Genomic DNA, 14413 nt, shown 5'->3' on the forward strand with positions numbered 1-14413 from the left:
TGTTTTGGTAAAACATGAGCAGTTTAAAATGCTTAACTGAGGAGGATCCGATGAAGATGGGTTAATGCCGATTGATTCCCAGCATAGCTGGGTTGCCACGTGCCAGCCTGAGACCTGCTCTGGGGGGATTGTCCTCTGGAGACCCAGCAGGTGTGTCACACAGCAGGCAAATACTTACCGTGATTGATACCACCTTGGTGCGTACTGGACTCATCTGGCAGATCAGACTTGGTCTTCCATTATATTCCTCATCATGTCACAGGTTATATTGAGTATCACATCGTAACTTGAGACTGTAGTGATTGTTCTTCAATGCTTGAAGTCATCTTGAGCCCCAATCACTCCTGATGTGCCGAGAGAGGCTGGAGTCCTTGCAGGCTGGTGTACAAATAGAATAGGAAGGTGCTATAAAAGTGTCGCATTAAGTATTTCTTAAAACTGTGAAGTTCTAGAAAATTGTGGTTAAAAGGTGTCAAGGTCGGAGTACTTTCCAGTGTCCTAGTTGTGTGTAATACTGGAGTTGCTTTCAAGATGAAACAAGCTGCATAGACCATAGGTGCTGTCAATATGCAAGTGTGAGTCATAATGTTAATGTATAGCCAGGGGCCTTGTGTGGGAAGCAGCATCTGGAGGTTTCATTGCGTGGGGCTTGCTTTTTCCCTAAAAATGTTACATTATTGTTCATCTAGGTACAAACGGAATTTGAGTGGGCTCTGAACTTAGTTTGTTCTTGTTTGCTGGCTCGATGGTTGTAATGAAGGCAGCCCGTTCTCCTCTGCGGACTGAGGGGGAGTTATGCATGGAGTGGATTTTGTTAGTGCCATTGAATGGCATTATGGACCTTGTATGTGGTCAGGGGTGTTGCTCGTTAGTGAGCTTGATGATTCTCTAATCTTCTAAAATTTCTCCATTAGCTTTGAGCATGTGATACTTCTTAAATACAAACTAAAGCAAGGTGCTCTTCGTGCTTCTTGTATAGTAGAGGAATGGTATCCTTTTCCTTACTAATGATTAAAACGATAAGTACTATATTTTCTGCATTCCTTCAGGAAGACAGCTTACCTATGTAGTTTCAGTCCTTTGCTTCTACCTCTCACTATTGTTGCTTGGGTAGGTTGGGAAATTTCTTTAATGATGAGTTGCATGGACTTCTTTTCAATTAACCTTTGAACTTCATGATGTCTTCTACTTCTATCCTTATTTGCTTAGCTTCACAGAGTTACTGATTTGCTTCAAAAGAAATAATCCAGTAACTAACTCTCTTTAAAATAAACACCTCGTTCTCTTTTTTAGTGAGTTTTCTGCCAGGGATCTAGGAAGTATTTGTTGTACAGTCTGATTTGTGAAGCTGGAAGCCCAGTATCTTTGGCTTCTGCTGTCTGTCTGTGAAAATGCAAGACGTGACTCCCCAAGGGTTGCTTCTGTCTGTCCTGCATGTGAGGCTGGAATCAGTAGATTTGCAAAAGTTCAGGAAACTAAAAACAGCTTTTCCTGTTTGTCAAGTTAAAGGGTGCAACCTAGGACCCTAAGAATAACTGTTGACAGTGGCAAAAATCTTAATTTATTGTCGTCTTACACTTCTAACCCTTCACATATAATGTGTACATTGTGTATAACTTGGTAAACTCTATTGAAATGAAACCCAGGCCTGGCTTTACCTTTCTGAAGTGTTCCCTCTTCTCCATTCAGACCAAAAAGCAGCCGTGGTATAACAGCACGCTAGCCTCACGACGCAAGCGGCTCACAGCTCATTTTGAGGACCTAGAGCAGTGCTATTTTTCCACCAGGATGACACGTGTCTCGGGTGAGTTCCTCTTCAGGGGCGTTCAGCTCCTGACATCAGTTACCTCTTACATTGTCTAGCCCTCAGAAAAGACTCGCTTTTGAGAGAGTAGCTTCCACATCTTCCCTGCATGGAACATTGCTACACATCTTTGTGTATTACTCAGATCCTCCTGATTTGCTTGTCTTGACTAGTCTTTGAGGCTGCTAAATTTAGATACTGTCACTTTGGAGGGACGCATGTATTGCTTTGTAATCCTGTACTGCGAAGGGCATAACCTACAATAAACAATTTCACTGATGCTGGTTCTGTAGATGCAGATGTTTGAAAGCAGTGGTTGGGCTGTTCTACTAGATGTGGTATAAACACAGTAGTTAAACATTGCTATTGAAAGGCTACAGAGGTATAAACATAAACTGATAAATGCTCCTGTAGTTAGCATGCAATAACACGCTTGGAGGTTATCCGTTATGTTGACTAGATTGAGTCTTGGTTAACAAATGGCTTGCAGGATAGAAGCTGAGTGTCCAGCAGTGCTGTTGTCCCATGGGGCACACCTTAGATTTAAGGCTTGTTTTGTAGAATTAGAAGCTGTTTTCACAATTCCTAGATTGCCTCATTCATAACTGAGTAACAGTGTGACAGCAGCTAGAGTAACTATTACCTAGTGGGTGGATGGTTCTTAATGATGTAAGATTCTTTTAAGAAATGAACGGGTCAGATGAATATGTCTTGAGTATGAGGAGGGTTGCTCTGTGTCCCCTCTAGGAAAGAAACTAGCTTTGCAGGGGCGGGGGGAAGAAGTTTTGCCTGCCACAGCCCACTGCCTGAAAGGTTTGCAACACCAGGCTGTGAGCTGCAGCAGAATATCTTTATTTGTAGCCTTGGAAGGCAACGACCAACCTCCCAGGACACAGAGATGAACAAGAGAGCTGTGATAGAAACCCCCACTTTTTTTTCCTCCGTGGCTTAATAGTTTAAGTTTCCTTTCTTTTATTTCCTCCTTAAATACTTAATTCCTTTAAGTTTCCTCCTTCCTTAAGGAGGAAAAGGTCTTTGAAAAACACTGGCTGATGTTTGCATGCTGCTTCTTGAACTGTTTCCTGTAGTGGTCAGGTGCTGATGATTTTAATTTGGAGCAGTACTTCATTCATTTTGCCCCTTTTGATCTGTCTGACATGGGTAATGCATATTCTAGTACTCTTAAACATAACATGCTAATTACCGGCTTTCATTGTTCCTTTATATGATCAAACATTAAATAGTGTATAAGGGACAATTCAAAATGCCTTACAAGTGTAGAGTAAGATAATAACATCTGATGGCAAGGAATTACCAGAGTGCAGAAAGTGATTATTCTCTCTGTTTTCCCACAAGAAATCACAGATGTGTCTTGCTTTTATAGATCAGCCTTCATTTTTTTCATCCTGGTGTTTCCAAGGCTTTCTAATAAGTGGAGTTTTGTCACTTCCTTATGCTGCTGATAAGGAAATAAATAAGGATAACTTAACCAGTGGGTGGAACTTGATCTCAGCTGCATGAGCGTGTTGAGTGTATGGCTTCTCCGCTGCTGCAGTGGATGCTGTGGTTTAACAGGAGGCAACGTGTGCATTAACCTGATGTGCAAACTGTCCTACCTGTAAACCACGGCGCTGGGTGTTAGTGCTGTGAGAGCAGCTGTAGCTGTAGGTCCCTTACATTGCTCCGGTGCAAAAAGACAAAATGAATGTGGGAGGGTTAGAGGAGGAAAGGGAGAATTGTGGCAAATTCTGGGAGTTTTTACAAAGCCTGAAGACTCTACATAATGTTTGACTGCAGATGTGTGATAGCGCCCATGTCGCATCACCAGAAGCTAGGAATTTTTCTTTATTTAGGAAATACTAAATTTTAAAATGGTTTACATAATGTTGTGTTCATCCTGAGAAAAACTGGAACTTCTGAGGAGTCGGGGAATGACTTTCAGCTGTCTACATTGAAATTTAGTTTTAACTTTTGCAGTAAAACTGTTCCATTTTCCACAGAATATTTATCATCGTTATTCAAGCTGGCTCAATTTCACCTTGTCTGGTGAAGGTCATAATTTTCGCAAAACTTAAGAGTACAGGGAGTCTTCTGGTTTCATGCTTGTCTTCCTTCTCCAGCCCTGAAACAACTCTTCCTTAGCTCTGTTGGTTTTGAAGTAACAAGACAAATATTTTTTTACTAAACTGACACCAAAGATATGCTGTAATTGACACCAAATGTAGGCATGTTGTAACTGAAGCACGGGGAAAGGAATATACTTTCACCTCCATAGAAAACCAGACATGTTCTTCACAATGCACTTTGATACGCTTTAAGGTTTTTTGTTAATAATCTATGTGGTCCATGGGCTCTGAATTTGAATAAAATAAATGAGCTTATCTACCAGGAAGGCTATACTTCTCATCTCTAGGCACGGTAGGTTCACCCAGCGTTGCAGTGGAAAGACTTAATTTGTGCTCTGAAAAATCACACTGCCTTTGTGGAATGCTAGAGGTGAGAGAGAACCTCCCTAGACAACAAGCAGAGGTAGTGTCATGTGAAGACATACATCTTGATTATTTTTTTTTTGTTTGATGTTGAGTTTATCTTCTCACTCTGTTTCTGTTCTCCCTAACGCTGCTGCCTCTCCCTAGATGACAGCAGAACCACAAGCCAGCTGGATGAGTTTCAGGAGTGTCTATCCAAGTTCACGCGCTACAATTCTGTCCGACCCCTGGCAACACTGTCTTACGCTAGTGACCTCTACAATGGCTCCAGCATAGTATCCAGGTAAGACATACTGTGTCTCTGACAGTGCATCTTATGCTGATGCAAGCTGCTGAGGCTGAGTTAATAACCCATATTAAACAAGTTATGGTTTGTACATACATAATGCTTTGTAGTCACTTCCCAAAAATAGTTTTTCGAATGTGTGATTATCATTGATCTGCGATGTCACTCAAGTACCACAGTGGTGCCTCTTATTTCTGTTGGTGTTGGTCAAGACCGAATGCAGAACCTTTGAGGTGCCAGTGAGTATCTGGAGCTGTCGTGATAAAGCACGAAGCCTGATGTCCTCTTCGTGTTAGTATAGTTGTGTTGTAAGCGATGCAGTTCTAACATTTTAAGAAATATCCATCTTGCTTGGTGTTGGTAGCTTTAAGAATCTGTGGTGGTTTCAAATATTGTTTGTGGATCCAGTTGTAATGGCAAATATGAAATAACTGAGTTTGTGATTGCTTGAGCTCTTAAGCATTGCAAGCTCTGTTTACTGTGCTAAACAGTAGTGAGGAGGTGGTTGCGGTAAAGCCAACTCAACAGCTCTGTTCTTGCCAACACCAAGTCTCTATCCCCTGCTGTGTGGGGTGGTCATGTCCTGGGCACCCTTGCTGAAGCTCGTCTGAGCCTCCCATGGACCAGTTTGGACACTTAAGCTGGGAAAATGCTATTGACTGTCTTTCAACAGAATTAGTTTCTTCCCATTTAGGTCCATGAACCAGCTCCCTTAAGGGCTAAAGAGGGCACACAGGATAGGGAGAGGCTGGGACCTGCCAACAACCTTAAACTAGTTTCAGCAGCTGTGGATGCATACCCTGGGGGATTTAATTAGTCTGTGGTAGCTTGTTTTGAGTTGTTGATGGTGGAAAAAATGATGCAACATATTAACTAGGAAATCTTTTCTATGTGGCGTATATGCAGGGCTCATTAGCTTCTTACAGGCATGTTTCACAAATTTAAATGTGTTTGTTCACAGCAACCTTTTGAGGGAAAAGAGTATTTTCATCTCTGTTTTATACATGGTGAGCAGGAGATCGAAAGAGGCCATGCCTGAGGTCTTGAAAGAAACATGACAATGACATGAAGAATTGAACTGTTTTTTTGACTTTTGGGTTTTGGGTTTTCTGAGCCTCAGGCTAATGTCTTACGAAGGGGCTGTTTGCACAGAGACTGAACATCTTGAATGTTTGTTGAAAGACCCCAAGAAATCTGCACTATGCAAAGAAATGAAAGCATGTGAAGCATAGAATACTTTTTTAAAGCAGCATTGATTCCTTAACTACTGCAATATGTAGCAGGAATGTATAATGTCCGACATAGTCACAGAGGTCAGAACAGAATAATCACTGATCTGATGTATGTTTAACCTGCACCAATTGGGTTCACACTAGCTGCAATGAAATGCAGATGGGAATCTCACTGCAATGTAGACAAACTTCCTCAGCTACCAAGTTCAGCATGGATTGGATGTTGTTCCTCTGCCCTTTCTTCTCCTTGACATTCTGCAAAACCAGCATTTTTGTGGTATGTGGTTAGAAAATGCTGGAATGGCAGTAAATTTCACTCCTATGTTGAAGGCATTATAGTTCTTGGGTGAAATGTATGTTTGAAAAGTATGCATCTTGTGAGGCCTCCCTCCAAGCCAGTGCTAGAATTGGTAGCTAGATGCATTTAACTGAAAAATAACTTGGCTTACGATTCAATATTCTCCCCTTCTCATGCTTTTTATTTATAAAAGCATTTAAGACATTTTTAGCGGTTTTAGGATGTGGGCTGAGTAATACCGTTCACATTTGAGCGTGTCCTGAAGTGCTTTGATAATGCAGGACTGTTGAGTGGGCTGCCACCGTACCTCTTGTTAGCTTCTGGCTATCCAAACAGTTCCTTTAAAGTTTGAATTTATTAATCAAGAGTTTACATGTAATGTGTGTTGGCCAACACACTTCTGTGGTCACCATTGTTCTTCATCCAAATTAATAGGCTCAAGTTCAGAGAGAGTCTGTGAAGCTAAATGAGGTGTGTGTCTTGGTGATGGCAGCTTAAGATAATAGAGCAGCTTTAAGTACCTGAAGATGGTCCAAATTAGTTATTGGAGTGCTTTAAAAGGCTTTTTTAACTGAGTGAAATGCTGTGAAAAGTTTTATCTGCCTGACTGCACAGTGTTCTGAAGGTGTTCCTGGGCATGTTGTAGGAAACACCGATGAAATAATGACAAAAAGCAAGTCTTGCTGCTTAGCTGATGCTCTTGAGACAAATGCATTTAAATACAAAGCAAATATAAGGTTAATAAGTAAGGAATCCTCCAATTTTTGAAAAAGTACTTTAAAGAGATATTGTGATTAAGAATAAAAGTAGGAATGACCAGAAGTTAAACTTCCTTCTACTCAACTTAGTTTGTTTTCTAAAAAAAATAAACTGCTGTTACAAACAGACAGGATATCAGTGGGTTTGGCTTGCATTGCTTTAACCCTATCTGAAGTTCATGCACTGCATTCCAAAAGCTCTGCTGGCTTAAATAAGGAGGTTTTTAAGATGTATTAGCTTTATGTTTGCAAACGAAGAAGATGGGAATACGTTCTCTATCTGCAAAACCTTCATGTTTGTTTCGAAGGGAAATAAAACAGGGTTTATGGTAACAGGATAAAAAGTATAATTAAAGGCTCTATGTAAATATCCCGAAAACCTGAAACTGAGCAGCAACAGTACACTTCGGAGTGCCTTGCCACAAGTAGGTTTATGAGTGTCTGGACTTCTCGAGGATTAATAAAAGGCCATTAACAACACTACGTAGGTTGTATTACTATAAAAATTCTGGTGCCATAGTAGGAGAGCTACAGTTGCCTTTTGGGATGAAGGGACGAGCCAATGGAAGTGGAAAGCAGAGCATTGCAGGTTTCCCCAGCCTGGCAGGGAGGTTACCCGAGGGACCTGCGCTGAGCCTTGCTGGGCTGGTGGCTCTGCGGTGGCTGCTCAGCATCCGCATGGTGGCAGCCATCAGTCGCAGTGCCAGCAGCGTGGGGCTGCAGGCGGGAGATGGGCAGGGGATGAGGGACTGATACAAGGCTGGTAGCAAAGCTTAGCATCTTCCATCACAGGCTCATGGCCTGATTTGGAAAGGTGTTCACAGCAAGATCATAAGCCCAGTGAGGGAGAGCTTCCTTACCTTGTTTAGAAACATGATCACAAGCAAAACTTACAACCCTCAGTCCGTCCTTCCCCCCCCCCCCACTTATTTGCTTCTAGAAAAAACGATTAACAGATAGGAATGTTCAGGGAAAACATGTTCAAGGCTTTGCTATTGCTGGTTGCTTTAACATCTGGGGTGCTTCCAGCATGCTTGCAGTGTGAATGTACACGTACCTCAATACGCTAAATGTTTTCTTTATACGCTCAGTTCTCCTAAGTACAAAGTATTTACATGGTTTTCATAAGTATATTAAGTTTTGTTAGAATTGGGCCAAGGAATAAATTTTCCATTTATTATGCCCCCCAGACAGAGCAGTCATCAGACCTTAACTTTTCTTCTCCCCGCTTGCTGTGGCAGTAAGTAGTAAAGGCTTTCTTTTGAAGATGGGTCTGTAAACTGCAGCGTTAGCATTGCAATGATTTATGTAGAAAATTGCTTTAGCAATGTCAGGGGCCTTCAGAGAATAATGTGGCAGTCTTTCATATTTTAAAAGAACAGAAAAAATCCAAGAAACAGACTACAGCAAGATATCTGTCTGAAACCTGGTTATCAGAAAGCTGTTTCTGCCTGCCAGGTGGTTCCCATGTCTGATGGAAACATGAGTATGTTGTTCCCAGAGGCCCTGAGGTTCGGGGGTGAATAGTGTGGGTTCTTCGTGTCTGCTCAGACTTCACATGCAGAAGAACTTGAAGGCTAACCCAGAAGGGTTAGCTTACCATTTCTCTGACATCCAAAGGGCTTTGGATAGCCAAGGCTGATTATATTTATCTGAAGGAGTAGTGATTTACAGAGATAGAAAGAAACAGCTTGGGTTTGGCTGCTGAAACCTTATTCAACTTGTCTGTTGAATCTTGAGACAGTATTCAAAAACTGCATCTTGCTTTTGGGGTCCATTATTCCTTTTCCCCCCCCCATTGCTCACTTGTTATTCCATTACCTCTAAGTAATGAACAAGATATGAAGAGGTTTCTCTTAGCATTCAAACAATATAGTTAAGCTGGTTTCAAGACTGTATTATTTTTTGTGTGTTGACCCTTTCAGTAATGTGACCCGAAGTCCTTTCTTCAAAGGTGATCTTAAAAGAAAAAACATCTGTTAGGAGTTTGCTTTCCATGTATTTATTGAACCATCCTATTTTTTTTGTTCCCCTTTTTACTTTGGACTACAGTTACTTGTCCATATAAATTCTCAGATCTAGACTTTAACAAGGTACCTTTTAGTTCTGTGTCTACTGTAACAAGCTCTTTATTTCATTTTTTTTATGCCCTGGTCTGGCTAGGATTAGATGAGCCATTTCATTAAGCTAGTGACCAGCAATGCTTCTATCTTGGTGGTAAAGATAAATGAAATAAATGTAAGTGGGTTTATTCTTAACAGGATTATGTTTCCAAGTACAGTAGCTGCTGCTCCTTGAGAAGATGAGAAATGAGATTGGCTGAATTTTTCTTACAGTCTGTTAAATCAATCATTTTTTTAATAGACTCTTATTTACAAGTGGCAGCTCAAAACTGCAGATGGATCTGTCTTACTTGGACTGTTCCCACAACTGGAAGGAAGAAATAAATGCTTGGATAGAGACCTGAACTGCAAAGTGGCTGAGGAAACTTGAAGTGTAATACCCTGAACCTACTTGAAGTTTGTCTTTCTGTTGTGGTTCTCTTGCCTTACTTCATCTGAGGTTTTGGCCCATAGACCAGAGATTGTCTGGGGCTGAAATGGTATTTTGTTAAATTAGAGATGAGTCAAGTGCAGAGCCTTTCCCTTGCTTTCCCTTCTTTTTCTCTGGAGTGCAGAACTGATAGATTTGCTAGTACATAATTGTGGTCTGGATCCCTTGAGCAGAAACTAAATGTGACTCGTACCAGCAGAAGAGTTATACAGATGTCAATTCAGATCTGTGAATTCAGAGTTCAGAGGTACTCTCAACTCTGTAACATAGCCCTTCAAGTCCCCAGGACAGGCCGGTAGTACCAAAAGGGACTCTGAAACCAGAAAAGAGCATGTCTGCACATATCTCCAGTCCTGACCTGGAAAGTAAACCTGGTGGCTGTGGGGACGCTGCGTCTGCTTGAAGAAACAAGTCTGTTATTAATAGAACATGAATTTCTGTAGCTTATTAGTATTGTTTAATTCTTTAGCTGCATTTGTGCGAAATGCCTAAATTTGCTAGGAGGTAATTATCTGAAAAGCATTAGCATGCCTTTAGACTCTTTTTTTTTTTTTTTTGTTCCTTCCTTGCTAGCTAGAGGAGCTCATCTGTTAAATGGTAGATAGTTGAAAAAAAATAATATATTGAGGTGGTGTGTTAAGGCATGCAAAAGTGTAGAGTGTGGGTATAAACAGTTCTAAGGAAAAAAAAAAAACCACCTCATGAGTAGCTCAGCCTGGAGAAGACACTTGAGCTAATGATTACTAATATTGCCTGTATTAATAAATGCAGACTCTGAGACAGAGATGCTTGGAATTTATACACTGCATATGGCTCCTCAGAACAGTTCATGTGTTCTGTAGAAAAAGTTATGAAGTGACATATGTTCTTACTGGATTATATGCAAGTGTGGGTATACATTTGTGCAAGAAGACAGATCAAGTTTCTTTCTATATCAAACTGTTAAATGAAGGCTATTCGTCAGTACCTTCTGATCTTTCAACAGAATAGTTAAATAGCATACGAAATACTGACCAAAAAAGATTCAAAATGCCATCAAAACAATCTCCTGAAACAGATTTGGCAGTTGGATGAAAAATGCTTCAGATGTTTGGGTTTTTTTAACCCCATTCTGTCATTACCAGGCAGCAGGACCATCAGAGTTAGTTGCCCCAGCCTGTTCTTTGGCTCCTCAAGACAGTTCATGTGCGGTGTATGGACTCGGTATTTATGAAGGCTGGTGCCCTGACTTGTGGTGCCTGTCGGATTGAGAGGAGATGCCTAAAGAGGTTACTGTCTCCAGCTGTCCCTCCTGGTGCTCTGCTGTGGGATGTCTGGCAGAAGACCTGATGGCAGTGTTGGGTGCATTTGGAGGTTTGGGTTAATAATATAGCAGCCTGTGTAACGGGGCACTGGAATGGCAGTGATTTGTTTGAGAAATGGGACCTCTGGCAATGTGGTCGGCTGGAGGCAGTAATGCCTCCAGCTGCTGCAGCCAAATCATGAGGGAATAATTGGAGCCTATGGATGGGCTGTGTTGTTTACAGTCCAAGTATGGATGTAGGTTCCCTGTGCTGAGCTCTTTCAGATATATTTGTTCCTTGGCCACTTCAGCTCTGTCTGCAGCAGCCATGCTCAGTTTTGAAGAAATAAAATCCTTTTTGGTGTAGTAATAAATGTGGTGGCTTGAAAACAAGCTTGCAAGCTTTTGAATGGCCTTATATTTAGTAGGCACTTCAGTATCTATCACAACTGATTGAGTTCCTTCCTACTTAATGCTATAAGACTGATAAGATGGTACTACTGTGCAGACACTGGTGTGGAGCGGAGTCTCCTCCCTCAAACCTGCTCCTTATACAGCTTGGGCGGAGTCTGCCACCTTCCTGTCTAGAAATTTCGTTTCCCAAATTTGAATGCAGAAAGAAGACAGCTGAGTATGTTTGGAGACTTAAAACCTCTTCCACCTTAGTAATTTGTGCTGTCGAGGCTGTGTTCCTGCTACTGTCAGAACTATTCATCACCTACAGTGTATTAGTCCAGCTGGGTAAAGTGGCAGATCCTGGTTTTCAAAGGTAGGTGGGTTACCTTGAAATATTACAGCAGGCAGACTGATCATTTGGCTTGAATTTTAAATAGTGTCATAAGAAACTGTTGGCATTTTTAGTTAATGTTTCCCTACTCTAGCTTATTTAAAATGGTGTTTGTGGAAAAACTGAATCTAGTCCTCATTAACTTGCATGGTAGTTGTTTGCAGCGGCTTTGGCTTATTGTACTTCTGTGTATCTGGCATATAAACTCGGGGATTGTCGTCATCTTCTCTTCAGCATGCAGAAGAGCATTGCCTAGCAGCAAAGTGGCTTTTTATCAATACACTTTGTTCTGTTGCATGCAAAATTCAGTAGTTCCCTGTAGGTTTTCTCATCATTAGTGCTAATTAAGCCAGGTTCCCCTGTATACATGTATGAAAAAAAAAAACAAAACAGGTTGTCTCTAGCTGTAGTGTCTTATAGACAAGGCTGGAAGTCTGGCAGGGCTTCCTGGGAGATTTTGGGTTGTATTTAGAGGAGATCAGGTTCAGGGTCTGATTAGGCAACCGAGTCTGCTGAGTCTGAACTTCTGGAGCTGGAATATCACAAACAGCTCCAAGGAATGGGATCAGTCTGAAATAGCTTGGAGTCCTCTGTCCCATGGTTTTCATTAGACTTCCATTAGACTTGAATCTGATCCATTGAGAGGCCAATTTTCTGGTAATTTTCTGGTAATCTGGGGGTCACATCTAACCTAAATTAATGTGATTCTTAAGGATGAAGGTGTTTCCTCTGTGCATTTAAGTGGAATCTTGTTTATACAATTAATTTATATATTACTTTATCTATGTTTTGTATTCACAAAACAACAAGAAGTAAAATCACAACCTTGGACTTCAGGAGGGCTAACTTTGACTTCTTCAAGAAACTGCTTGGAGAGATCCCATGGGCTATGGCTCTGGAAGGCAGGAGGTCTCAAGAGAGCTGGTTGATATTCAAACACCCCGCTCTCCAAGTGTATCCCTAAGAGTAAGAAATCGGACGAAGGATGAAGGCGACCTGCGTGGTTGAACAGTGAGCTTCTAAAAAAAACTTCAAGTGGAAGAAGGAAGTTTACAGTAAGTGGAAGAAGGGACTGACTACTTGTGCAAGATTACAAGAATGCCGTCAGAGCATGCAGGGATGAAATGAGGAAAGCCAAGGCCTCCTTGGAATTAAACCTGGCAAGGGATGTCAAGCTCAACAGGAAGGGCTTCTTCAAGTATATTGGAGGCCAAAGGAAAACTAGAGAAATTGTGGGCCTGCTGTTGAATGAGACAGAGGATGCGAAGAAGGTGGAGTTACTGAATGCGTTTTTGCTCTTGTCTTTACTGCTCGGGACAGCCCTCAGGAGTCCCAGGCTCTGGAGAAACTAACAGGGAAAGTCTGGATGGAGGAAGACTTCCCCTTGGTTGAGGAGGATCAAGTGAGAGATCAATTTAAGTCAATTAGATGTCCACAAGTCCATGGGTCCTGATGGGATGCACCCGGGAGTGCTGAGGGAACTGGTGGAAGTCATTGCTGGGCCGCTCTCCATCATCTTTGAAAGGTCCCGGAGAACAGGCGAGGTGCCTGAGGACTGGAGGAAAGCCAATGTCACGCCAGTCTTCAAAAAGGGCAAGAAGGAGGACCCGGGGAACTACGGGCCAGTCAGCCTCAGCTCCATCCCTGGAAAGATGATGGAACAGCTCGTTCTGGGAGTCATCTCAAGGCATGTGGAGGAAAAGAAAGCTACTGGAAGTAGTCAACGTGGACTCACAAAGGGGAAATCATGGCTGACTAATCTGATAGCCTTCTATGATGGAATGACTGGATGGATAGATGAGGGTAGGGCAGTGAATGTTGTCTACTTTGACTTCAGCAAGGCTTTCAACACAGTCTCCCACAGCATCCTCATAGGGAAGCTTAGGAAGAGTGGATTAGATGAATGGCCAGTGGGGTGGATTAAAAACTGGTTGAAAGACAGAGCTCAGAGGGTCAGGATTAGGGGCACAGAGTCTAGTTGGAGACCAGTGACGAGTGGTGTTCCCCAGGGGTCAGTACTGGGTCCAGTCCTCTTCAATATATTCATCAATGACCTGGATGAGGGGATAGAGTGCACCCTCAGCAAGTTTGCCGATGACACAAAGCTGTGGGGTGTGGCTGACACACTGGAAGGCTGTGCCACCATACAGAGAGACCTGGACAGGCTGGAGAGCTGGGCAGAGAGGAACCTTATGAAATTCAACAAGGGCAAGGGTAGGGTGCTGCACCTGGGGAGGAATAACCCCCTGCACCAGGACAGGTTGGGGGCTGTCCTGCTGGAGAGCAGCTCTGTGGAAAGAGACCTGGGAGTCCTGGGGGACAACAGGATGACCATGAGCCAGCAATGTGCCCTCATGGCCAAGAAGGCCAAGGTCACCCTGGGGTGCATCAAGAAGAGTGTGGCCAGCAGGTGGAGGGAGGTCATCCTCCCCCTCTGCTCTGCCCTGGTGAGGCTGCACCTGGAGTACTGTGTCCAGTTTTGGGCTCCCTGGTTCGAGAAGGACGGGGAACTGCTGGAGAGGGGACAGCAAAGGGCTACCAAGATGCTGAGGGGACTGGAACATCTCTCTCATGAAGAAAGGCTGAGGGATTTGGGTTTCTTCAGTCTGGAAAAAAGAGGGCTGAGGGGGGATCTTATCCGTGCTTATAAATACGGAAAGGGTGGGTGTCAGGAGGATGGGGCCAGGCTCTTTTCAGTGGTGCCTGGGGACAGGACAAGAAGTAATGGGCACAAACTGGAGCATGGGAAGTTCCACCTAAACATGAGGAGGAACTTTTTTCCTTTGAGGGTGGCAGAGCCCTGGAACAGGCTGCCCAGAGAGGTGGTGGAGTCTCCGTCTCTGGAGACATTCCAAACCCACCTGGACGCGTTCCTGTGCCACCTGCTCTGGGTGACCCTGCTCTGGCAGGGGCTTGGACTAGAT

General features: G+C 42.8%; 1 protein-coding gene across 3 annotated transcripts in view; it reads left to right on the forward strand.

The window, feature by feature from the left end:
* The window catches only part of COP1 (COP1 E3 ubiquitin ligase), a 137255-nt gene that overhangs the window by 34806 nt on the left and 88036 nt on the right, over positions 1–14413 (forward strand). For all 3 annotated transcript variants that reach the window (XM_063343118.1, XM_063343120.1, XM_063343119.1), the window contains exons 10-11: positions 1690–1804; positions 4441–4576. In XM_063343118.1, the coding sequence (XP_063199188.1) occupies positions 1690–1804; positions 4441–4576 (251 nt within the window). The remainder of the gene's footprint in view (positions 1–1689; positions 1805–4440; positions 4577–14413) is intronic.

The sequence above is a fragment of the Chroicocephalus ridibundus genome, chromosome 8, assembly GCF_963924245.1.
Source record: "Chroicocephalus ridibundus chromosome 8, bChrRid1.1, whole genome shotgun sequence".
Classification (NCBI taxonomy): Eukaryota; Metazoa; Chordata; class Aves; order Charadriiformes; family Laridae; genus Chroicocephalus; species Chroicocephalus ridibundus.